Source organism: Tursiops truncatus, chromosome 20 (assembly GCF_011762595.2).
Source record: "Tursiops truncatus isolate mTurTru1 chromosome 20, mTurTru1.mat.Y, whole genome shotgun sequence".
Lineage (NCBI taxonomy): Eukaryota > Metazoa > Chordata > Mammalia > Artiodactyla > Delphinidae > Tursiops > Tursiops truncatus.
This window is the reverse complement of record NC_047053.1, coordinates 9863875-9891334: the sequence shown is the minus strand read 5'-3', so window position 1 is coordinate 9891334 and position 27460 is coordinate 9863875. Positions and strand designations below refer to the sequence as shown.

The window sequence follows — 27460 nt, the reverse complement described above, 5'->3', positions numbered from 1 at the left end:
TTCTCATATGATTTTTACACTATAAAAAAAAAATTAAATAAACTTCTAAATATATAAAAGTAGTCCTTGTATGAACCAAGATTATGATTAATTCAACTGAAAAGAAAAATCAAACTCTAATTATTATTTTATATGTGATTTCAAATATATGTATGTATATAAATTAATAAATTAAAAGTTTCTGGGGCTTCCCTGGTGGCGCAGTGGTTGAGAGTTCGCCTGCCGATGCAGGGGACACGGGTTCGTGCCCCGGTCCAGGAAGATCCCACATGCCGCAGAGCGGCTAGGCCCGTGAGCCATGGCCGCTGAGCCTGTGCGTCCGGAGCCTGTGCTCCGCCACGGGAGAGGCCACAACAGTGAGAGGCCCACGTACCGCAAAAAAAAAAAAAAAAAAAGTTTCTGTAATGGCCTACGTGGGGAAAGAATCTTAAAAAAGAAAAGAAAAAAGAGTGGATATATGTATATGTATAACTGATTCACTTTGCTGTACACCTAAAACTAACACAACATTGTAAATCAACTATACTCCAATAAAAATTTTTTAAATTAAAATTAAAAAATAAAGTAAAAGCTTACATAATCAAACTGGCCAAAAAGCTTTTTAAATTTTCTCAATGATAAAATATTTCATCTTATATTTAGTTGTTCTATGGTCAGGCATCTTACGGTAAAATGTTCAAGCATAATATGCAGTACATTCGTCACACAGGAACCAAGGTATACTGAGAAAGAAGGAAAACTAAAATCTGTTCTCAGGCTTCAGTTTAGACACAAACACCAAGCAACAACACTCATTCAACAAATATTTACTAAGCACCTATGCGCGAGACACTACTCTTAAGCATTTAGGATACACAACAAACAAGACTTCTGCCCTCGTGAAGCTTGCATTCTAGTAAGGAGGAAAAGGCAGCAAACATTACTAAACATAATAAATAGGTGAACTCTATGTACATTATAAGGAAATAAATGTTATGGAAAAAGAAAAATTAGAACAGGATAAGAACAAGTTGTGGTAGGTGGGGGAGGGAGGTGGGCAGGTTGCAATGTTAAATGGGGTGGTCAGGATAGGTCTCATGAGGTGGAGGCAATTGGTCAAAGATTTGAAGATGAGGGACTCAGCCAAACATATATCTGGGGGAAGGTCATCAAATTGTTTAGTACTGTATTTAAGTCTGTGTCCAAATAATTTCTCTAACAGAAAACAAAAAAGTACAACTTCTATTACCATAATGATATTAGTTGAGGCATTACAACAAAAATATTTGGATTGAAATATTTCTATAGATGAATACATTCCTTCATACCTTTTTCATTTCATTTTCTAAATTTTCCTCCTCTTGACCTTCAGACAGCCTTCTCCTTAAATCAGCTATTTCCCTCTCTGCGGATTCTCGATACTGTGCCCACTGTGTCCGCTCCTGCTCCAGCCTAAGGTGGAACTGATGTTCATAGTCACGAACTGTTTCTACAAAACATCACCAAATATTTCTAAGCGTTCTGGAAAAAATGTCCTGGCACACTAAAATTTTAAAAGTAGTTATATAAAGAATTTAAGCCTAGTTTCTGGAAATCTTTTAATTCACTAAAAACAAAAGCACTAAACTAACATTTCTAGTTCTCACTACACGTAGAAATTTTGCTAAGGACCTTAAATCATCTCTAATCTTCACAATAAATCTGTGCCACATATTATTTTACAGATGAGGAAAGCTTAGGAGAGGTTAAATACTCTGGCCAATATTTCATAACCAGAAAGAAACAGAGCTAGAATTCAAACCTAAGGCCAACTCTAAACCCTATGTTCTTAGATACAACACTATGACTCCTAAGACAAATATAACGTGTCACCCCAATACAACTATATGCCTGAAAGGGTGAGAAAAGGGATATATTTTCAGAATGTTTTTACTATAACCCAAGATTCTAACTTGAGACAAATTCTATAAAGTCTTTATAAAATGACTTTATCTTTAATACAATCTTAAAACGTGATAAACACTGCTGGTTGTCCATTAATTTCCACTCTTTCTTCTTTCTTACTAACAAAACCCCAATTTTGTTTAGGAAGTCAACGGCCCAATTTTAAAACTAGAGTTTCTAGATGCCTTGGTAGTTATGTGTAATCAGAAACCTCTATAAAGTGTGTGAGGGAGTGGGGCGGGGGGAAATATGCTGGAGATTTCTAGAAAGTTTTTGCTTTACTCAAGCGGACTGGAGGAAGAGCAGTCATTTTTTTCAGCCACAAGGCAAAATGAAGTTGAAAACCACATGCTAAGGGTGAAGGAAAAGAAAAGCTGAAGGAGCCTAGGACAGTGATGACATCAGGAACCACTGTACCCAGCCCTAGGTTACCTACCTCTGGATTTCTCATGTGAAAAAAACGAATTCTTATTTGGGTAAGCTGTTATGGTCAGGAATGTAACATGAGGCTTAGAGTAATCCCTAGGTGATGGCCACAAACTCAGAAAACAGTGCTTGTCTTACCTGCCTTCTCACAGAGTACTAAGGCAAAAGTGACACATAACTGCGAAGACGGGAAAAAGTGTCATCACTATTTCACATTTATATTATTAACAAAACTAATTCTGGAAACCCAAAGATTCAGGGGGCAGCTTATTTCATTATCATTTTTTCAGAAATGCAGGAATTAATAAGCACTAGTGCTAAAAGTTGATAGAGACTAAACTGCTACTCTTCCTTTGGACCAAGGGTCACCAGCTGGTAGCTCATAAAGCCTATTCTAACCTACAGGCCACTCTACCTCATAGACTGAGTGAAGATTTCACATAAAAATCCAAATTTTTCTTTACAATGTAAAATTATGGCAACACTGGCCTGGATGGGCAATAATTAGCTGGAACTAATAAGTGTAAATAGTAACTTCACTCTTTGCATGGGAGGTCTCTCCAGTTCTGCACACTTCCTGTGCCCACACACAGCTTCATTCATTGACATTACTGGCCTGCCTCTCCTATAAGAAAATCCATTATGAAGCCCTGCTTTAAACCTTATAATGAACTATAGTTTTCATTTAATGCAGTATCTCTGTAACACTCTCATCATAATTCTCCATTATTAAATTTGTTAAAGATACAGATGATATACCCATTGGCTTCCCTTTTATTTTGAATATGACAGTACATCTTGAAGATGGTAATACATAAAGCCACAAATGAAACATAAATGAAACTCAGGATATATTTTAAGACCTTCTGAAAATGTTCTCAATCATCAGAATCAGTTATCTTAGAAAATCATAAAATAGATCTGTTTTTATCTTTACCTTTCATAACAGCCTGAAGTGAAGCAACTTCTTCTCTCCACTGTCTTTTCACTTCATCTATAGCTTCTTGCTTGGTATTCTCAGACACCGTGGCAATGGCCTTGATATTTTCCATCTCTGCTTGGGCTTCCCACAGCTGTGTCCGAAGATGTCCCAAATCATCTTGTGCAGCTTGTAAAACTGCATTTTGCCTCTTCAGATCCTCTAGGAAAAAAAGTAAAAGACTTTCCATTAATGAAAAGTTTACCTTTATCAGGCTGACATTCTAATGAAAAAATTAAGCATTACATTTTTATATGTTAACTTAGAAAATCATTTTAATAAAGGTAAGATTTAACGTATGCTGGGTATCACGAATCAATTATTAACTATCTAACCAAAGAGTGATTAAGGCCACATAGTTTTAGAACTAAATTCAGGCTCTTTCACCCACTGGCTAACTTATTTAACCTCTCTGGCCTCAGTTTCCACATCTACAAAATTAGAATAAAAATACCCACCTCAGAAAGTTGTTTTAATGATAAAACAAGTTATTGAAACACAATTCAAGAAATGGTTAATAAAAGAAGAAAGAAAGCCAGAGTACATGGCAGATAACTAGGTCTAGGCTTTTTTAAAGTTGGGATTAATTTCTCGGCACCCCTTTACCATCTCTTAAATATTAAATTGATCTGATGTGCCTACTACATGATTTAAGCCTAAGTAGGATATCTGTTCGGCCAAATTGACTTCCAAAAAAGATGAACCTACCAACAGTATATAGGGGTGTGTCTGTTTTCTCACACCCTTACCAACAGTCACTATTTTCCATTTTTTTAAGTCCTTGCCAACATCATGGGTAGAAAATGGTGAGTTTTAAAATCTATATTTCCCTATTAATAGAGAGGTTGAGTATCTTTTCATACATTTATTAGCGACCAGTATTTCCTCTTTGGTGATATCTTTTACCTGTGATTTCCAATGAATTGTTTTTCTTCTAATTTGGGAGAATATTTTATACATACTGGATATTAATACTATTTTATCTTACAAAACTGTTCCCAGTCTGCTGCTGTTTGTCTCAACTTCCTTGTTTTTTTTTGCGGTACGCGGGCCTCTCACTGTTGTGGCCTCTCCCGCTGCGGAGCACAGGCTCCGGACACACAGGCTCAGCGGCCATGGCTCACGGGCCTAGCCGCTCCACAGAATGTGGGATCTTCCCGGACCGGGGCACGAACCTGTGTCCCCTGCATCGGCAGGCGGACTCTCGACCACTGCGCCACCAGGGAAGCCCTCAACTTCCTTTTTAAAAAATATTTATGCAGAAGAACTGTTCATCTTTGCAAAGTCATCAATTTCCTTTACGGAGCACAATAACTACCTCGACCAGCCATGAAAACAATTTAAGTTCTAACGCTACTACTAACAGCTGTGTAACTTTAATGGCATCACAAGGCCATCAAGCCAGAATAATGGCAACACTTTTCTGTATAAACTTCTAAGTACTTGAAAAACGTCAAAGAGATAGTATCAATGAAAGAACTTTTAAAAGTTGTAAAGATATTCATCATTATCAAACAATCACAGGAATTAACAATTTGGTAGTTCAAATAACAGGAAAAAACCTAGTCATACTAATTTTAAGTGAAGTCATTTAAGAAATCTTTACTCTCTCAACGTCAGTTTCACATCATTTTGTCCCCACTATTAAAATATTCTGAAACACTAGCCAGACAGTTATAAGCATTAGTTGCAGAAAGTAACTATCTAAAGTATCCTGAAGGCAAGATGGCTATCTAATAAATAGTGGTAGGTGTGTGACTGGGAATGACCCAGAAACTGAGTAAAGACATAAACACGTGAAACCACAAAAGTGTGTGTGTTTATCAACTCTATATTCTAAGTGCTATTTCATAAAATGTGAAATAAAAGACAAAGCATTATTTCTGGAATACTTTATTAATTTCTGAGAAATTAATACAATTCTGTCAAGGCTCAAGTTTATATACTTAACACCACCTCATGCTAATTATCCCTGCTACTTTTGACTTCTTGGAAATCACCCAGAGCTATTCACTACCACATTGTCACCATGAAAAGAAAAACTGCAAATAAATAATAAACCTAAATACTAATTTTGGCATGCTTCCTCACAGTTAAAAGCAGTATAGAGATCCTGGAGGAAGAGTGGATCAAATTTTATTCCTGACTCACTTTATAAATATTTACATAAGACATAATACACATTATTTATTATACACGATATATAGTATATATGTTAAATATATGTATATGTGTATATTTAAACCAGGAAACAAACAGAACTTAAAAAAAATTTTGTAACAAAGCATTTCAAACATGGTAGCCAATAGTACAAATTATTATTAAAGAACAATTTTTTTGTTTTTGCATATGTAATTATGAAGATTTACAAACTCAAAAGTTGAGAGCATTATATTACAACAATCTTCCACATACCTATCACCAATTATAATGATTTTGCCATTTACTTCAACTATTCTTTTTTAAAAGTAAGTCCCAGAAACTGTGTTACAGTATCTAATGCACTACATATTCATCTCTGAAAACATGGATATTTTCTTACACATACACAGTGCCACTGTCACACCTAACTAATAATTGTTTGATATAATCTAATACTCAATCTTAGTGAAATTTCCCCAATTGCCACTAAAATGTCTTCTTGAAGATTTGTTTGAATTAGGATCCAAACAAGACACTTCATTTGGTGATACTCATACTTTATAAAATATTTCACAGAAACAAATATAAAGAATTCTGTAATGGACACCTATTACCTATCACCTGGCTTAATAATTTTTAACATTATTGCTACATCAGCTTCAATTTCTTTTTAACCTTAAGAAATGAAACATTACAAATACACTACTTTCTTCAGAGTAACAACTATCAGGAATTTGGAGTTATCATTACCTTGCATATTTCACACCTTTATGTTACAGGTTTTTAAACCTTAAGGCTCTCGTAGCATAGTATTCCTCTGCAATTACCTCACATCCATCAGTTTTTGAGATTGCTAATACATGCAACTACCTCATTCGTTAACTGCAATACCAGAGTACCAATAGATCAGCTATTATAGTTCAGGGGCATTCACGTGTGAGCTAGGAATCTACTTTTTCTATACAGATGTTCCCCTTGTTCTAAACTCTTGCCCCAGTCGTCCCATGTTTATAATGTCATCTATGTCATATATCAAATTTCTACATATATGTGGATCTGATTATGAAACCTCTATGCTATAAATATGGTCTATTTGTCTATTCAATTCATGCCAATACTATATTGTCTAGACTAGTATAGCATTATTTATAATATTTAGCATAATCTTGTGTATGTTTAAAATTTTCCATAGTAAATAATTTTAAAAGCCCATGATAGTTTTGAATAAAGTGGGGGGACTTGGCCTCCCAGATATCAAAAATTATTATAAGCCTCATGCACCAATCACTCAGATCCAGCAACCATACCCCCGCAGGCAATCTTGTCCCATCCACCAGTTTGCATTCTACAACTTATTGCTTTGAGATAAGTCCCAGACATTTTTTTAAATTAATAAACCTTACTTTTTAGAGCAATGTTGGGTTCACAGCAAAACTTAGCAGAAAGTACAGAGTTCCCATAAACTCCCTGCCTCCCCACGTACAACCTCCTCTACTGCTGACATCCCCCACCACAGCAGTACCTCTGTCACCATCTCTGAACTTACAGTGACACATCCTTATTAGTCGCAGTCCACAGTTTACATCAGGATAACGTATAATGATGTGTGTCCACCAATCTTATGCAGAGAAGTTTCACTGCCCTAAAAATCCTCTCTGCTTTGCTTAGTCATTCCTCCTATCCTCCTAACCCCTGGCAACCACTTAGCTTTTTCACTGTCTCGATAGTTTTGCCTTTTCCAGAAAGTCATAGTTAGAATCACACAGATTCTTTTCAGATTGGCTTCTTTCACTTCATAATACACATCTGTTTCCTCTATGACTTTTCATGACTTGAGAGCTCATTTCCTTTTCACACTGAATAATATTCCACTGTACCACAGTTCACCTGCTCATCTACTGAAGGACATCTTGGTTGCTTCCAAGTTTTGGCAATTATGAATAAAGTTGCTATAAACATCCATGTGCAGGTTTTTGCATGGACATACATTTTCAATTCATTCAGGTAAATACCAAGGATCAAAATTGCTGAATCATATGCTAAGAGTATATTTACTTTTGTAAGAAACTGCCAAACTGCCTTCCAAAGTGGCTGTACCATTTTGCATTCCCACCAGCAATGAATGAAAGTACCTGTTGCTCCACATCATCAGCAGCTTTTGGTGTTTTAGATTTGAGCCATTTTAATAGGTGTGTAGTGATTGCTCATTGTTTTAACGTATTCACAGACTGGTGCAACCATCACCACAATCAACTTTGGAACATTTTAATCACCCCAGAAAGAAATCCAATACTTTTTATCACCCCCCAACCCTCTAACCTGGCAGTCTTAGGCAACCACTAATCTACTTTCTATCCCTATCACCTATTCTGGACATTTCATATAAATGGAATCATACATACTTTGTGACTGGCTTTTGTCACTTACCATAGTTCTTTCAAGGTTCATCTATGTTGTACTATCAGTATGTCATTCTCTTTTATGGAGGAATAACGAAAACAATTTGTTTATTCATGTATCAGTTGACGTATATTTGGTTGTTCGTCACTTTTTTGACTACTATGAATGCTGCTGCTATGAAAATTCACATAGAAATTTATGCATGGACATGTTTTCTTACGAAAACATGGACATGTTTTCTTTTCTCTTGTATATACTTAGAAGTGGAACTGCTGGGTCAAATGGTAACTCTATGATTAACCATTTGAGGAACTGAAAGGCTGTTTTACAAAGTTACTAGACCATTTAACATTCCTGTCAGCAATGTATGAGGGTTTTGATTTTCCACATCTTTGCCAACTCTTGTTATTAACCGACTTGGATATAGCCATCTTAATGGGTGTGAAGTGGCATCTCATTGTAATTTTGTGCTTCCCTGGTAGATAATGACATTGAGCATCTTAACATGTGCTTACTGACCATTTATGTATCTTCTCTGGATAAATGTCTATCCAGAACTGTTCACCATTTTTAATTGGGCTGTCTTTTATTATTGAATTGTAAGAGTTCTTTATATAAGCTAGATAAAAGTCCCTTATCTGATAAAATATTTGCAAACTTTTCTCCCATTTGGTGGATTGTCTTTTCACTTTTTGGATAGTGTACTTGGGAGCACAAAATTTTTTAATTTTTCACAAAGTCCAACTTATCTAATTTTTCATTGTTTGTTTCTGCTTGTAGTGTCATATCTAAGAAATCACTGCTGAATCCAAAGTCACAAAGATTTACCCCTACATTTTCTCCTAAGAGTTTTATAGCTTACTTTTTAAACCTAGGTCCTTGACACTTTTGTAGATGCCAGGGATCCAATGTCCTTCTATAGCATGTACACATGCAGATGTCTCAATACACTTCATTTAAAAGACGATTCCTGCCCTGCTAAATTGTTTTGGCACCTTGCAGGAAATCAATTTTTCGTATATATTTCTGGATTCACAATTCTATTACACTGAATTACTCGTATCCTTATACCAGAACCACACACTATCTTGATTACCGTTGCTTTGTAGTAAGTTTTGTGATTCCTCCAACTTTGTTTTCCAAGAATATTTGGCTGTTCTGGATCCCTAGCATTTTCACACAAATTTTAGGGTCAAACTGTCAACTTCTACAAAGAAAGCAACTGAGATACTGAAAGACACTGCATTACATCTGTATATCAGGGGAGTATTGCTAATGCTAAATCTTTTGATGTATGAACATGGGATGTCTTTCCAGTTATTTAGACCTCTAAGTTTTTTCTCACCAATGTTTTTGAACTTCCCAGAGTGTAAGTGTACAATAAGTACACTTGTTAAATTTCTTTATTATTCTTTTTTTTTTTTTTTTTTTTGGCCACACCACACAGCATGTGGGATCTTCCCGGACCAGGGATTGAACCTGTGCCCCCTGCAGTGGTGCAGTGGAAGCGTGGACTCTTAACCACTGGACTGCCAGGGAAGTTCTATTATTCATTTTTGATGCTATTGTAACTGAAATTGTTTCCTTAATTTCATTTTCAGGTTACTCGTTGCAAGTGTATGGAAATACAACTGGTTTTTGTATATTCATCTTGTATCCTGCAACCCTGCTGAATTCATATATTACTACAAATGTTTTTTTAGTGGATTCCCTATGATTTTTATATAAAAGAGGTTATCTAAGAATAGAAATAGTTTTACTTCTCCCTTCCAATCTGGATTCCTTTTTATTCCCCCACCCGCCCCGTTTCCTTTTGGCCTAATTGCTCTGGATGAATAGAAGTGGTGAAAGTGGACATCACTGTCTTGTTCCAATCTTACGGAGAAAGCATTCAGTCTTTAACCATTAAGTGTGATAACGTTAGCTTTGGGCTTTTTGTAGATGCCCTTTATCAGGTTGAAGTTTCCTTCTGTTCCTAGTTCGGTTAGTGTTTTTATCATAAAAGGGTGTTGAATTTTGTCAAATGCCTTTTCTGTGTCTTTAGAGACGATCGTTAAGTTTTTGTTTTTCATCCTATTAATGTGGTGCATTACATTAACTGATTTTTCAGGTATTGAACCAACCTTGCATTGTTAGGATAAATCCAATTTAGTCATGGTATATCATTCTTCTTATGTGTTGCTGACCTTCTTGCTAGTATTTTGCTGAGGATTTTGCATCTATATCCATAAGGAATATTGGTCTGTAATTTTTTGGTTTTGTTTTTTGCTTGTGATGTCCATGTTGTTTTGATATAGGGTAATAATACTAGCTTCATAAAATGAGTATGGAAGTGCATCCTCCTGTCTACTTTTTAGAAGAGTTTGAGAAGAATTAGTGTTAATTCTTTGAACATATGGTAAAATTCACTACTTAAGCCATCTGAACCTAGGCTTTTCTTTTCATATTTTGTGGGTAGTTTTTTAATTACAAATTCAATCTCTTTATTTGCTATGGGTCTAATTCAGATTTTCTACTTCTTTAGTCAGTTTTGGTATTTGTATCTTTCTAGGAATTTGTCCACTTCCTCATTCACAGTATTCCCTTACACTTCTTTTTAATTTCTGTAAGGTCAGTAGTAATGGCCCTGTATTCATTTCTTGGTCAATCTAGCTAAAGATTTGTCAATTTGTTGGTCTTTCCAAAGAAAGCACTATCAGTTTCATTGATTTTCATCACTGATTTTTCTATTCTGTGCTTCACTGAGTTTTTACTTTAATCTTATTAATTCCTTCTTTCTACTTGCTGTAGGTTTCATTAACACTTTTTCCAGTGTCTTAAGGTAAAAGATTAGTGATTTGAAATATTTCATTTTTGATACAGGCATTTATAGTTACATATGTCTAAGAACTGATGTAGCTGCATCACATAAGGACTGGAATGGTATGTCTACAATTCCATTTATCTCAAAGCATTTTCTAATTTTCTTTGTGATTTCTCTTCCAGCTACTGACTACTCAGGAGTGTATTACCTAATTTCCACATATTTGTGAGTTTCCCAAATTTCATTCCATTGTGGTCAGAGAACAAACATTGTATTATCACTCCTTTTATACTCAAATCTTCTACTTCCTTGTTGATCTTCTCTGTGGAATACTGAAAAATACAACTCTTATTGTCAAACTGTGTATTTCTCCCTTCATTTCTGTCAGTTTGCTTCCTCTATTGTGGGACTCTGTAGTTAGATGTGTATGTAACTATTTTGTCTTCCTGATGGATCGGTCCTTTGTCACTATAAAATGTCATTCTTTACTACCATTTTTGGTTTAAAATCTATTTTCCCTGATATTAGTATGGTCTTTCCAGCTTTCTTATTGTTGCTGTAGGCAAAATACATTTTTTTCAGACTTTCACTTTCACTCTATTTGTATCTTTGAATCTAAAATGTATCAACTAGACAGCATATAGTTGGATCTTGTTTTATTAACCACTCTGAAACTCTCTGCCTTTTGTTTGGATTCTTTAATCCATTCACATTTAATATTATTAATATCACAATATTGTTGGATTTAAGTTTGCAACTTTTGTTTACTGTATCTTATGTCCTTTTGCTCCTGTTCTTCTTTCATTGCTTTCTTTTGACTTAAGTGAATAATTTCTAATGTAACATATTAATTCCTTTCAAAATTGTTTCATTATATTTTCTTGTGTTATTTCTTTAGTGGTTGCTCTAGGGCTTACCATGTACATCTATTTTTTTTAATATTTATTTATTTATTTAGGCTGCACCGGGTCTTAGTTGCAGCACATGGGATCTTCATTGTGGCATGCAAGATCTTTTTAGTTGCAGCATGTGGACCTCTTAGTGGCAGCATGCAAACTCTCAGCTGCAGCAGGCATGCAGGATCTAGTTCCCCGACCAGGGATCGAACCCGGGCCCACTGCATTGGAAGCACAGAGTCTTACCCACTGGACCACCAGGTAAGTCTTATTACCATATACATCTTAATAGAATCTACTTCAGATTTGTATAACCCTAATACCCATGAAACATAGAAATGTTACTCCTCTATAGCTCTCTTCCCTTTCTCCATGTCTATGCTATTATTGCTATATACACTGCCACCTACATATGTTATACACCCAATGATACACTGTTATACTTATTGCTTCATATAATTGTCTTTAAAAATCTGAGAAAAGAAAGGAGACCAAGTATATATTTATACCATCTGTTATATCGCCCTTCTTATATACCATTTCTGGCTTTCTCCACTTGATGTTGTGGGTTGGAATTACTATCTGGTGTCATTTCCTTAGTCCAGTATAGCTTTCCTCCCATCCAACTCCTTTGTGCTGATATTGGCAAATATACTAAATTTCCATTTGCTATGGGCTCAATAAAGCAAATATAAATATATGTGTATATGTATTTTATGTGTATATATATACATATAAAAAATACACAATTACCTTTACTGGGGACTCTGTTTTTCTCATGTGAATTCAAATTACTGTCTATAATTACTTGCTTTCAACTGAAGAACTTCCTTTAGTATTTTTTATAAGGCAGTCTGCTAAGAAAAAAATTCTCTCCGTTTTTTGGGTTTTTGTTGTTGTTGTTTTTTTGTGGTATGCAGGCCTCTCACTGTTGTGGCCTCTCCTGTTGCAGAGCACAGGCTCCGGACGCGCAGGCTCAGCGGCCATGGCTCACGGGCCTAGCCACTCTGCGGTATGTGGGATCTTCCCAGACAGGGGCACGAACCCATGTCCCCTGCATCGGCAGGCAGACTCTCAACCACTGCGCCACCAGGGAAGCCTTTTTTTTTATTATTATTAATCTGAGAATATCTTTATTTCATCTTCATGTTAGAAAGATGCTTTTGCTATATATAGGCTTCTTGGTTAACAGTTTTTTTTCCCCCCTTTGAGCATTAAATGTAATCCCACTGCCTTGCTTCCATTGTTTCTAATGAGAAGTCGGCTGTTAATCTTATGATGTGTCTCTGTGTGGATCTCTTTGCACACCTCTATACTACTTGGAGTTCAATGAGCTTCTTAGATGTGCAGTTTACTGCTTTTCATCAAATTTGGAAATTTTTCATCCATTTCCTCTTCAATTATTTTTTCTTTTCCTCTCTTTTCTCTTTCTAGCACTCCCATTATGTGTTTACTGACATATTTAATGATGTCCCACATTTCTACAATGCTCTTCATTTTTCTCTTTTCTTTCTGTACTTCAGACTGGATAATCTTAACTGACCTATCTTTAAGTTAATAAATTCTTTCTTCTGCCAGTTCAATCTACTGTTGAGCTTCTATAGTGAATTTTTCATTTTAGTTATTATAATTTTCAACCCCAGAATTTCCATTGGGTTCTTTGTTACAATTTCTCCTTATTGATATTCTGTATTTGATGAAACACTGTCACACTTTACTTCTTTAAGCATAGTTTTCTTCAGCTCTTTAAACGTACTTATGACTTCCTTGAAGTCTCTGTCTGTTAAATCTGACATCTGGTCACCCTCATACGCACTGCATGTTTTTTTTCCTTTGTACGGGCCACAGTTTCTCCTAATTTTTTTTTGTTTGAAAACATTTTTTGGTAATACACTGCAATAACTCTGGTACTGGTTCAGCCCTACTCCCTTACCAGCTTGTTACTGTCGTCTGCTGTTTGTTTGTTTAGTGGTTGACTGGATTTTAGTGAAGTCTATTTCTTCTCTCCCACTTCCTCCAACTCCTGCAGTGTGAAACCTCTGATGTTGCTCCTCAGAAGGTACAGATTTGGACATGTGCAGTCACTCTGGGATGACAACAGTTTTCGCAGGGCTCCCTTCTGAGTATCTCTTTCCCTGATCCACATCCGTCAAACTCTATACTCACCTGCTGGTGCTCTTCTGAGTGATATATCTGCTTTAGGAACAGGGCACTGAGTGGCGGGAGATGAAGTGGTAGCCTCTGATGTCCTTGGCTTGCTTCTCCCAGCATAGAACTTCCACCCAACAAACAAGTTAGAGCAAAGGCTATCAGGGCCCCAATATTCTCAGTATGTAGCACCCAAGTTAGAGCCTGCATCCTAAGGAATAGGGGCCAGAGGGAAGAAAAGAGTTCCAGATCTCTTGGCCACACTCAACTGATACTTATCCTCTACAACAAGTGGCTGGGGTAGGGGGAGTTCTATGGTCCTCAACTGTGAACTCAGGAGAGAGGGAAACCTGTGTTCCCAGCATCACCTGCCTGGAGTGCAGTTTCCATCACACCAGGCTGGGAGAGAAGAAGGAAGAAGTGGTTCATGGATCAAATGTCCCAGACTCTGTTTTTACCAAGATTTAACAGATTTTCTGGGAAAAATGTTTCATTTGCTATATGCCTTAGGACTACTTCTAGAGACTTTAAATGGTTGTTCTTTAAAATAATTTTCCCAAGTTTTGCTGGGCAGTGGGTCTGTGGAGCTCCTCATATTACCATTCTAGAAATGGACCTCTCAAACTTATCATTTACCCATAAATATTTCAGTATGTAACCTTAAAAGATAAAGGCCATTTTTTAAAGTATATGTAACATAAAATTTACCATTTTCATCATTTTTAAGTGTACAGTTCAGTGGTGTTAAGTTATTCACCTTGTTGTGCAACCAATCTCCAAAACTTGTCATCTTACAAAACTAAAACTATACCCACTAAACAGCAACTCCCTATTTCCCTGCCTCCTCTAAGCCCCTGGCAACCACATTCTACTTTCTTTCTCTAAGTTTAATTTTTCTAGGCACCTCATATAAGTGAAATCATACTGTCTTTTTCTGACTGCCTTATTTCACTTTATAAGGACCATTTTCACACCTGAAAAAAATTAACAATACCTGAATATCATCAAACCAGTGTTGAAATTTCCACTTGTCTAATGTTTTTAAAACAGTTCAGCTCTTTGAATCAGAATCCAAAAATGTCCATATACTACAGCTAGTTGATATATATCTTAAGTCTCTATTAATCTATAGCTTTCTCCCTCCATCTCTTTTCTCCTTGTACTTTATTTGTTGAGGAAACTAGGTTGTCTCGTAGAACTTCGCACAGTCTGGATTTGCTAACTGCATACCTATAACATAGATGAACTTGTTCCTTTTTTCTTTGTATTTCCTATAAATTGGCAGTTACCTATAGTGGGTCACCATCTTCTTGAGCCTGTTCTTCCTTGTAAATCTGAAGACAGTCTGGAAGATCCCAAAGGGAATAAACTAGATTTTCACTGGAATTGCTCTGAACTTATAGACTGAAGTGAAAGTTAGCATCTTTACAACACTAAGTCTTTCCACCTATGAACATGGTATCTCATTCCATTTATTCAGGCTTTCTTTTATGTCCTTTAACTCTGTTTTATAACTTTCCTCTATAAAAGTTTTGCACACCTTTGTTTAGACTTATTCCCAAGTGACTAAGGATTATGATTCTTTTTCTTTTTTTTATTTACTTCAGGGTTGCTTTTTCTTCTTTTACTTCTCTAGTTGTTACTGATATGGAGAAACATTATTGATTCTTCTATATTGATCTTCATACCAACAATGCTGATAACTCTCTTTAGTTCTAATAGTGTGGATTCTCTTGGTTCCTCTATTTTGTTAATCATATAGACTCCACAGAGACAAAATTATCATTAACTTCCCAAATTTTATAACTAATTTCTTTCTATTTTATTGCATTGGCTAGGAGGACCTACAGTATTAAAATGAATTAAAGTACTGACAATAGGCCTTCTTATCTTGTTTTATCATGAAGTATAATATATTCTATTAGTTTCTAATAGAAACAGAGAGGCCCCCTCAATTCCTCATTTGCTAGGAACTAGTATGAACTCGTATTACTAAAGTGTATTAACTTTTATTGAATGTGCTTTCTGGTTTTTCTCATTTGTTAATGCAGTGAGTTACATCAATAGATGTTGCAATGTTAAACTATCCTTGTGCTCCTAGTATGCATGGTCACGGTATATACTATGTTTTAATACTCCGCTGAAATCAATTTTTTAAAAACAATTTTTTAACTGCACCGCGTGGCATGTGGGATCTTAGTTCCCTGACCAGGGATCGAACCCACACCCCCTGCACTGAAAGCACAGTGTCCTAACCACTGGACCACCAGGGAAGTCCCTGAAGTCAATTTTATTTAGGATTTTAAAGTCTATGGTCATAAACAAGACTGGTTTATTGGTACACTAGTATTACTGCTTCCGTTGTACTAATCCCACAAAACGAAGTGGATAGCTCTCTAGTTTTTTTCTTGTTACTAACACAGTATATAAAAGATAGGAACAAATTTTCCTTGAAGATTTTTTCAAATTTGCCTATAAAACTTATGCCTGTGACATCCTTTTGTGAGTAAGAATTCTGTTTATTGATTCCGTTTCTCTTATGGTTATGGTTTATTCAGTTTCTATTTGAGGTAATTCTGGTAACTCATATTTCCTAGAAAATTATTCATCTAAATTTACAATTTTTTTTTGGCATAGACATACATGCACAGTACTCCTATGTTTTCACATCTCTACTGTACCAGTAATTGTGTCTTTTTATTAGTTTTTTTAACCAAAAGATGTGGGTTTTTTTTAAGTTAAGTATAGTTGATTTACAATATTGTGTTAGTCTCAGGTATACAGCAAATTGATTCAGTTACGTATTTTTTAATATTATTTTCCATTATAGGTTATTATAAGATATTGAATACAGTTTCCTGTTTTATATAGTAATTTCTTATTGTTTATCTTCTTATGTATAGTAGTTTGTTATCTGTTAATCCCATATGCCTAATGTATCCCTCCCCATCTCCCTTTCCCCTTTGGTAACCTTAAGTGTGTTTTCTATGTCTGTGAATCTGTTTCTGTTTTGTATATAGATTCGTTTGTATTATTTTTTAGATTCTACATATAAGTGGTATCATATATTTGTCTTTCTCTAACCTACTTCACTTAGTATGATATTCTCTAGGTCCATCTATGTTGCTGCAAATGGCAATAGTTCATTCTTTTTTATGGCTGAATAGTATTCCATTGTGCGCGCGTGTATGTATGTGTGTGTATCTCTATATATCACATCTTCTCAAACCAATCATCAGTTAATGGGCACTTGGGTTGTTTCCATGTCTTGGCTATTATAAATAGGGTTATCACATTAAGTGAAGTAAGTCAGATACATAAAGACAAACACTATGTGGTATTTGTAACACTATAAATCAACTATACTTAAATTTTTTTTTAATTTTTAAAAATATAGTGCTGCTATGAACACTTGTATCTTTTCAAATTAGAGTTTTCATCCAAAACATGTGCTTTTGATTTTATTGAGCTTAACTCTTAACTTTGCTTTCTATTTCATTGATTTCTATTATTATTTTATTTCTTCTATTTCCTTTGGGTTCACTATTTTTTCTAGCTTCTGGAGTTAAACATTTAGATCATTTAGTTTCAATTTCTCATGGTTTTTTTTGTTTTGTCTTGTTTTTGTTTTTGTTTGTTTTGCAGTATACGGGCCTCTCTCTGTTGTGGCCTCTCCCATTGTGGAGCACAGGCTCCGGACGCGCAGGCTCAGCGGCCATGGCTCACGGGCCCAACCGTTCCGCGGCATGTGGGATCTTCCCAGACCGGGGCACGAACCCATGTCCCCTGCATCAGCAGGCGGACTCTCAACCACTGCACCACCAGGGAAGCCCCTCTCATGTCTTTTAATAAATTAATTTTAATAAATGTTTTTAAAGTTATAAGCTTATTTTCAAAGTATTGTTTTAGCTGCATCCCACAAGTATATTCATTGTATTCTAAATATTTTGCAATCTTCATGACTTCCTCTTGAACTCATGAGCAACAGGAATGCATTCTTGGTTTCCAAACTTTAAAAAACATTTACATTGTTGCTTAAAATCTTTCTAACTGCACTAGGTAACAAAACATGGTAAGTAGCTTGACTTTTAAAATATGTTGAGTATTCCTTTGAGATATACACAGTATTTTAAGTGCTCCTTATGAATATAAAAGGATGTATATTTTCAGTTTCTTGGGTACATCATTCCTAGGAGATCAAACTTTTTAAAATTCTGTTGCTCAAAGTTGTTATATCTACCTACTGCTTGATCTAGCAATTGATATAATGTTGAACATCTCATATGTGTGCAGTTATCAACTTCTTGTAATTCTATCGCCTTTTGTTTCTTTATGACATGCCATGGCTATTTTGTTAGGTACAGACAAGTTCATGATTATTACATTCTCTTTGCAGACTGTTTCATTCATTGTGAAATACCCTTCTATGTCCCCGCAATGCTGTTAGCCATAAGTTCCAATTTTGTTATTATTGCCTCATTTGTTTTATTTTCTTCTTTTAAAAAATTAAAATGAACTCAGAAGTTTTTTGGTTTTGTTTTTTATAGTCAGATTTATTAGTTTCTATGGTTGGTACTGTTTCTTATATCCTATATGTTCCCTCTATGTTTACTTTTCTTGTAAATGTTATCTTTACTAGTTCTTCTGGTGATTTATGTGGGCGATAAATGCTCTCAGTTTTTGTATGCCTGAAATATCTTATTTGCTCTCCCTCTTAAATAATTTAGCTGTACATAAAATTTTAGGTTGACAACTGCTTTTTCTCTGCACTCTGAAGATCTTATTTCATTGTCTCCAGGCATCTATTCTGTTTACGTGGTATCTCCTGTCAGCATAATTATTACTCCCCTCTGGTAGCTTTCAATATTTTCTTTTCATTCTTGAGGTTCCACGGTTTAAGATGCGTCAAAGTATGAATTTACTATTATTTACCCTACCTGGTACTCAGTATTTATGTTGAGGACTCACTACTGTTTCTTAATGCTTGAAAAAATCTCAGTTATTATCTCCTCAAATATTCTCTACTACTCCCTCCATTATCTTCTCCTGGAATTCTTTTTGATGTGTGTTGGAGACTCAACTCATCCTCTGTGTCAATTGCTCTTTGATATTTCTCTGTCTCACTGGGAGGGAGAACTCCTCAATACCATTTTCTAATTTTTAAAATCTGTGTCTACCATTTAAACCATCTACTTACCTTATTTCAATTTATTTATTGTTTCCAAGATTTCTAATGGTTTTCAATTTTTTAAAAATACTCTAGTTTTATTTCCATATCTAAGTACCAACTTAAGGCATCTGAACCATAAATATCTTCCTAAACCTAGCTTTTAACTATTGCTCTGGTTAGTTAGCATCAGAGCTTTATATATGTTATAACTATGTACAAAATCCTTTTGAACACCACTAGAAAATTCCACTGTCTTCTGGTGACTAACATGAGCTCTATTTCTACTATTCTCCTTCAAATTGAGAACTCTATGGCCTTTTGTTTGCTCCCTCATGTAACAGGCTCTTACTCATTGCCCAAGATTGAGGATTTCCAAAACACAAACACTGTTGCAGTGCCAAGCTTTGTACTGAAATTGGTTAAAGCAGAAAGCTAAATCAAAAACATTTTTTTGAAAGCTAAATCCCTTTTTCAAGTTCAACAGAAAACCAACAAAACTTTCAGAAATAGTTATAACATTCCCAGTTGAAGAAGCTGGGAAAAGAATGGGTACTAAGGCAGGAACAGACAGTAAGAGGAGTCAAGAGGTAATAATCCCTTTTATTAGCACTCCTCATTACTATTTGCACTTATATTTCAGCCACTCTCCAAATAAATGAAAGCACAGCTATTACAACGCCAAAGCAAAAGTTATTCTTATTGGGAAAAACACCAGTGTTTGGACTTCTGGGGTTACTGTGACCTGGTTTGCTGAAAGATAAAACAAAGACTACTGAACACATCAAAACCATGGCTTATACTGTTATCACCTGTGACAATCACAGAAGACTAGATATATACTTCATGCAATAATATAAGCTGCTGCTTTAGAGGACACCTTTCAATTTGTTTTTTATTATGATATAGGCAATCAGCCAAGCCATAAACTAAATCAACATTTACCTTTTACACACTGTGCAATTTCTTTAGAAATGACACCAAAAACTCTTAAAAAGGATCACAGTATTCCCTTTGAAATTTTGTAATAAGTTCCCTCACCTGTTCTTTATGGCCAGTTTAAGTTCATTGAGAACTTCAGATAGTAAAGATACAATAGTACACATACATATTATTTATTGGGTCTAGATGCAGTCAAAGCAATTTAACATAGCAGGCATGTTTTTGAACAAACCCATATTACAAGCTGCTTAGAGATATAAAACTGCAATTGATAATGTATTTCAGAAATGAGAGGTTCTTAGTCATTTTCATTTCTTCAGAATTTTACAGAAAAGTCAATTTTATAATTTAAAAAAAGAAGATAAGCAAACAAAGGAAACCCTAGCATCTTTATTTGGGGACAGAGAAAAACAGAAAGCAAAATGAACAAACTTTGGACAAGATAAACTTGAATTTATTGGATAAGCAAAGACTGAAAGAAAAGAAGTGTAGAGAGGATGATCAAGCGTCAGAATTATTGGTTGTGAGAAGTAAAGAGAAAAGAGAATGCCACTAGCTAGTATCACAGTGAGTTTGAATTGGTCATCAGAGGAAATACTGCCACGGCCTCATACATACACACTAAAATGTATTACACTCACCCTGACAAGAACATACCATTGCACAGAGTTTAAAGTAGTATTTCATCAATTCAAGGTTAAAACAAAATTTAAAAGGAAGATGTTAAAAAATTCACATGAACATACTGAAGAACTGGACAGAACTCATTTCTCAGGACAACAACATATATTCAAATAACAATGATAGTGTGCAAAATGTATTATCTACCCCAGTAGATAATACATATCTTTCTTGAAGATGAAAACCATATTTCATTCATCCCAACCTCCACAGTGCCTTGCAGACTGCCACCATGCCTAGACAGGAACACCAGCTTTCCCATCTCCTTATCATCCTATGGAGGAACAAAATTAATAGGGAACAGCCAGCCTTCCTGCAACCCACGAGAAAACAGAATCCCATCCCACACTACAGTCAGTAAACCTTTCCAAGCCACGGGCTGAATTCTGTGAGGCCTAGGAATCTTCCATCTTATTGAACAGTGGCTTTCAAACTGCTTTTACCATAATTCACAGCAAAAAATATATTTTATCACACAACTCTATACATACATGTGTATATGTAACTGAAACAAAAAATTTTGTTCAATTATACTTACTTAACCTTACCAAGTAAATAACGTGCTGTTACTTTCCACCGCATTTCTTTTTAAAACTTGCTGGTCACAACGCACTCAATTTTGCTATCCATCAATGAGTTACAACATATAGTCTGAGTAACACCACTTCAGGACAGTGGTCTTCAAAGTGGGGTACACCCGAGGGGGTACGTAAAGACTTTCCAAGGGATTCATAGGCACATGTTGTTTTAAAGGAATCAAACTCTAGGTCCTCAACTTCCATAAATAATCTTTCCTAAAACAGAGAGCTATTTATGTGTAGATTCTCTTTGGCCACCTTCCTTTTCTTAACACCCTTCTCCCTACTTAACAAATGAAAGGCTTTCACCCATCCTGAGTTTTACTATGGTTCACTACCTTACTGTGTAAAAACTTCTCTGTGATATCAAACCAGAGGAACAATTTAAAATATCAATGTCAGTAACAAAAAAGTGAATGACTGGGCTTCCCTGGTGCCTCAGTGGTTAAGAATCCGCCTGCCAATGCAGGGGACACAGGTTCAAGCCCTGGTCCGGGAAGATCCCACATGCCGCAGAGCAACTAAGCCTGTGTCACAACTACTGAGCCTGCGCTCTAGAGCCCGCGAGCCACAACTACTGAGCCCACATGCCACAATTACTGAGGCCCACGCGCCTAGACCCCGTGCTCCACAACAAGAGAAGCCACCGCAATGAGAAGCCTGCACACCGCAATGAAGAGTAGCCCGCGCTCGCCGCAACTAGAGAAAGCGCGCATGCAGCAACTAAGACCCAACACAGCCAGAAATAAATGAATAAATAAACTTATTTTTAAAAAGTGAATGACTAATAACTGGGTAATGAATCTTTTGGCAGGTCATGTGGGTTGCAAAGTCTATTTCAACAAAACTGAAAGAAGATCTATTTGAGTTGTCAACCTATAGAATAAAAATATTTTTGAAGCTAGAGCACTATGTGATTTAACACATAATTCAGAAAGAGTTAAAAGAATAACAGTCACTATTTAAAAAAAAACCCACTTCTATTTCCATCTACTTATTTATGAGATCAAGGGCTTAACTTATATCTTTTTTTTTTTTGGCCACACCGTGCGGCTTGTGGGATCTCAGTTCCCTGACCAGGGATTGAACCTGGGCCGTAGCAGTGAAAGCCCAGAATCCTAACCACTAGGCCACCAGGGAACTCCCAACTTATATCCATTAAAAAAAAAAAACTTAAACATACCTTTTTCTAGACATTAATAATATTCACCAGAGGTTAATGACTTAATTGGGAGGGAGAAGCAATATATCTCATAAGACCTGCATTTCCAATAATTTTTACAACTTAACAATTATTTTTTAAGTGTGTACAATATTTATGTAATCAATTGTCTACTTAAACTGTAATGATATCTCAATACAAAAGAAATTTACATGCATATTTTTATTGCAGAGACGTCTGACCAATTTTTTTTAATGGCTTCCAAGCACAAAATATTACTTTAGGCCAGTGGTTCTCAAAGTGTGGCCGCTGAACCAACAATATCAGCATCACCTGGTAACTTTCTAGAAATGCAAATTCTAGGATCCCACAGACCTAGTGAATCAGAAACTCTGGGGGTGCGGCCCAGCAATCTTTGTTTTAACAAACCCTATAGGTAAAATTCTGATGCACACTCAGGTCTGTGTGCTAAAAAACACTTTTTAGAATAAAATTCTGAGGGAGACAAAAAAAAAAAAAACACCTAACACAAGGAGGAGAAAAATGTAAAATTCCTGAAGAACTTATTCACATATTTTTTATTAAATGGATGGTGACGGATATTAAATCACTATGATTGAGTCCATGTTTAAAAGCATGAAGTTTTAATTTAAATTGTCAGTGTTAACAATATGATAGAATTTACATCCTTTGAATTTTTTATGTTTAAAATTAAAAAATTTTTAAGGTGTGAGGGATGTTTATAATCATTTTACAGAGTATATAAACTTAAAAGTTGAAGGATCACTGGTCGAGAGTAGTGGTCCTCAAACTGTGGCCCTTGGACTGACCATACTGCAGTCGCCTACAAGTTTATTAGAAATGCAAATTCTCAGGCTCCAGCCCAACATACCATGTTCCAACAAGTTCTCCAGGTGATTTTCATCCACTTTAAAGTTTGAGAGCTGCTGGTCTATACTAGAGCAGTGGTTCCCAAAATCTGGTGTGCATCTGAATTACCTGGTGAGCGTCTTAGAACACTGACTGCTAGACCCTAATCCCAGAGTGTCTGGCTCAATAAGTCTGGGGTAGGAGCCAACATTTTGCATTTCTAACAAGTTTCCCAGGAGATAATAATGCTGATGCTGCTATTCCACAATCACACTTTGAGAATCACTCACTGGTCTAGAGGGCTGTGGAAATCATATCTATACTTTCCTATGTCAATACCCAAAATGTAAACCCTTTCCCTCATCCTTCAGAGTAGATCTCCCTCGTGATATGATCTCATACATTGGCCTTATACACTTTGCTTTTTTTTTAAACAACTCACTATTACTTAATCTGTTTTCCTCAGTAGAGTTCAACTCCTATGAGTAAAAAAACCACATGAATCTTGCCCCTTCTGTATACCCAGCACTTAGGCACAATGCCCACCTCATAGTAGGTATTAAACATATTAACTGATAATTAACATTGTTGAATAAATTACATGAAATGTCAGTTTTACTATAACACAGCTAAGGCTATTATTAGAATGCCAACAGTCCTGATTTGCCCGGGGCTATCTCCCAAGTGCTAAGGGGACTGAAAGTCCTGTGTCCCAGGACTATCTAGCCTACCATCTTAAATATCATCAAGGGCAAAAGACAAAGGACTATCTGAATAATGCATTATTCAACTTGTTTTTCAATTTCATTATTAACCCTAGCCTCTAAATAGGCTTCTATTATACTATGCAAGTAGAAATAAAATCAAGATTTATTCAATGATAAAATTAACATTGTACTACCAAGAAACTTGACATTTTAAGGCAGTTTTAGTATGGGGGTTAGGGGAAGACTTATAAACTTACCCTCTTTAGCCAAATACAACTCTTTAAATTTTGCTCTCTTTTGATTAAATTCTTGCTCAAGCTGCTGCTTTGCACGTAAAAATTCTGCATTAATTTTTTCCAATTCTGCTACCCGTTGCTGAAGAGAAACTGGAAAGAAAAATACTAGTTAACAAGTAATAACTTTTATTCATAAATTAAGTTACAAGAATAAATTAGTATTGTGGCTACACATTTCTATAATGAAACAAGTGGTCAACCTTCTTCCAAAGATCTAATATATTCTAGGAAATTCTAATTTTTCAAAAAAGACACTTCTCCTAGACTTAATACACACATTGTGAATGAATCATGTAAAGTGAAACAGCACGTATATGGAGAATCGCATAAGGCAAATTTCCCAAAAGAAAGCTTCTAAATTCCTTTGTATAACTGACAGAATGTCAATCCACTTACAGAATTGTTAAATTTTGGATTATTTGGGCTATTTACCTCACAAATGAACCCACTACCAATCTTGCTAGCTTCTGTCTCTCTCAAGTGTTATGAGCAAAATCTAAAGGGCACCCTGATTAGGACAGCCATACCAGCCTGAACTACTCTCCCAATTTCAAGATGATTCATTACCATTATACTGAAATCATAATCAAGAAACCTTTCATATAGAAAGGATACAGAATCGTACATTCTGTATGAACTCTCAATGACTGGGAGATTATCTGGTTTTTAGATTAACTTGATTGTGGTATGGCAGGGATTGGGACACATTTTTACTTTAGGGGCTCTATAATTTGGCCACAGCTAATTATATAAACACCTATTCTGACCAAACCCAGAGGGTCTTTTGGTTCAAACAAGGAGAGGGAATTCAGGAGTCCAAACCCCTGACCTCCTCCTTTTCCCCAACAGCAACCTAGCCACAAAGCTATGACCCTAATCACTCCAGGGGATACTTATCAGTACTAACACCTCTGCCTGATTACCTAGGTCAGCAGAGGTCTCAGTTCCCTACAACGAGCCACCCCCAGATAATCATGATTTACTAAAATTTTAACCATGATCTTCAGAGGTATCTGAAGGTCTTCCCCCACAACCTATTACTCAATTTAACTGAGATTATAATTTTGTAACACACAGAAAAAAGACTGGAAAAAATGCACCAATGATTTGTCTATGAGAAATAGAATTATGGCTCACTAATTTCTTCCATGTGCTTTGCAAAGTTCTCTACAACTCCTTTGATAATAAACAATTAACTAAAACCACTATTTGCTCATTCCCATGACATCTTCAGACTAGCTTCACTACAGATCTAACAGCATCGATGCAATCCATGGCAAAAAAAGGAAATGACAGCTGCTTTGAGTTCCATGTCATTAAAGATAAGGAGTCATTTTGAGGAGCAAACATCTAGGATCTTTAGGTCAAAGCAAAGAATGACATCTGGTCATCTGAACATGTGCTAACCTTCAGAGAAAGACAAGGATGGAGAATCCACTGGAAGGAGGACCGTGCAGTTATTTCATATTTACCATTTGAAATCATGAAGGAAATGGGTTCTCTGTGCTATTTACCTGTCTTGGTATTTTTATTGTCCAATTCCAATTGTTAAATAAATTAAGAAAATTTTCCACTTAACATTTTAAAGTTACTGGTACCTACTGATTAATACATGGGTTAAGGAAGGGCACTGGAAAATAAAGAAGAAAAAGCAGGATCCCTCTGTTCTTACTTTTCCCTAACAACTACGTTCCCACCCACTACTACCTTCTACTAAAACACTCACATACACACACACACAAAATGTCCATACCTTTCAACATTATATTTATATTTAGGAGCGAAGGCTAATGAATCAATAAAAACTAAAATGCAGCCTTTAAAATTACAGCCAATAAAGATTAAGCGTGTTTCCACTACTCCCAACGCTGTCCTGGCTCTGACCCACAGTTCAGGCGCCATCCACACCCACAGGTCTGGCTGCCTCTCTCACGATTCAGAACAAATTTCAATTCCAGGAGTCATGATCCCATTGAGGATACACCAAGTAACTCCCTTATTTGTTTTCTTAATAAAAAAACTTAGGGCTTCCCTGGTGGCGCAGTGGTTGAGAGTCCACCTGCCGATGCAGGGGACACGGGTTCGTGCCCCGGTCTGGGAGGATCCCACATGCCGCGGAGCGGCTGGGCCCGTGAGCCATGGCCGCTGGGCCTGCGCGTCCGGAGCCTGTGCTCCGCAGCGGGAGGGGCCACAACGGTGAGAGGCCCGCATACCGCAAAAAAAAAAAAAAAAAAAAAAAAAAAAAACTTAAAATCTCCCCCCCAAATTTTTTTTAAATCCAGCTCAAGTACTTCTAACATACTGCAATTCTACAACACAAAGGCCAAAACAACTGCTTTTTACAAGAATGCCTCTACTGCTATATGTAGAAAAATCAATTCACCTTGCATGAGACAGAAAGTTTACAAACAGGCATATCCTATATCATAATGCATGAGCAACCAACCACAAATCAAACTGAAAACATCTCATCACACAAAATACTTTATTATTTTTCTAACATGGTGACGAGCAGTTCACAATAACTAGCTAATAGTTCATGTAAAAAACCACTTAGCCTGGCATATAGAAAAAAAAAGGACGTTAGCTGTAAACTAGTGAGATTTACTGATATTAAATGAATAAGGAGAGACTTCCACGGTGGTCCAGAGGTTAAGACTCCACTCTCCCAATGCAGGGGGCCAGGATTCGATCCCTGGTCAGGGAACTAGATCCCACGTGCCACAGCTAAAGATCCCGTGTGCCACAATTAAGACCTGGTGCAGCCAAATAAATAAATATATATATTTTTTAATGAATAAGGGAAAACAGCAGAGTGATCAACTGGCTTTGACAAAAGACCAAAAGTCACTTCCAGCCTCATGATTCTGACTCAGTTCCATGCTTAGACTTCCAGCTCATATCCTTCCCTACTACCATGTATCAACATGGACAAATTGTTAACACCAACTTCAACAATATTAAGCCTGCTGTAACTCACAGCTGACAGCTATTAGTATATCAGCCTTTGTTAAACATTCCACACATTCCGTATATTGCTACCTTCGTTTGAGTAATAAAAAAAGGTGGGACACTATGTTATGCAATGGCTTCCTTTTTTTTTTTTCTTCCCCCACCCCCCATATGCGGGCCTCTCACTGTTGTGGCCTCTCCCGTCGCGGAGCACAGGCTCCGGACACGAAGGCTCAGCGGCCATGGCTCACGGGCCTAGCCGCTCCGCGGCATGTGGGATCTTCCCGGACCGGGGCACGAACCCATGTCCCCTGCATCGGCAGGCGGACTCTCAACCACTGCGCCACCAGGGAAGCCCTGCCATGGCTTCTTTTAATGCTTGATATCC

General features: G+C 36.3%; 1 protein-coding gene across 6 annotated transcripts in view; it reads right to left on the bottom strand.

Moving 5' to 3' along the window:
* RABEP1 (rabaptin, RAB GTPase binding effector protein 1) overlaps positions 1-27460 on the bottom strand; it is a 104273-nt gene that overhangs the window by 44260 nt on the left and 32553 nt on the right. For 5 of the 6 annotated variants that reach the window (XR_002174728.3, XR_002174729.3, XM_019926815.3 and 2 more), the window contains exons 2-4: positions 24082-24210; positions 3287-3490; positions 1308-1468 (exon numbers count right to left, since the gene is read on the bottom strand). Coding sequence is in view for 4 of the 6 variants with exons in the window: in XM_019926815.3 (XP_019782374.1) it covers positions 1308-1468; positions 3287-3490; positions 24082-24210 (494 nt within the window). In the remaining 2 variants the exon portion in view is untranslated. The remainder of the gene's footprint in view (positions 1-1307; positions 1469-3286; positions 3491-24081; positions 24211-27460) is intronic. The other variant, XM_033846699.2, reaches the window with a different exon arrangement.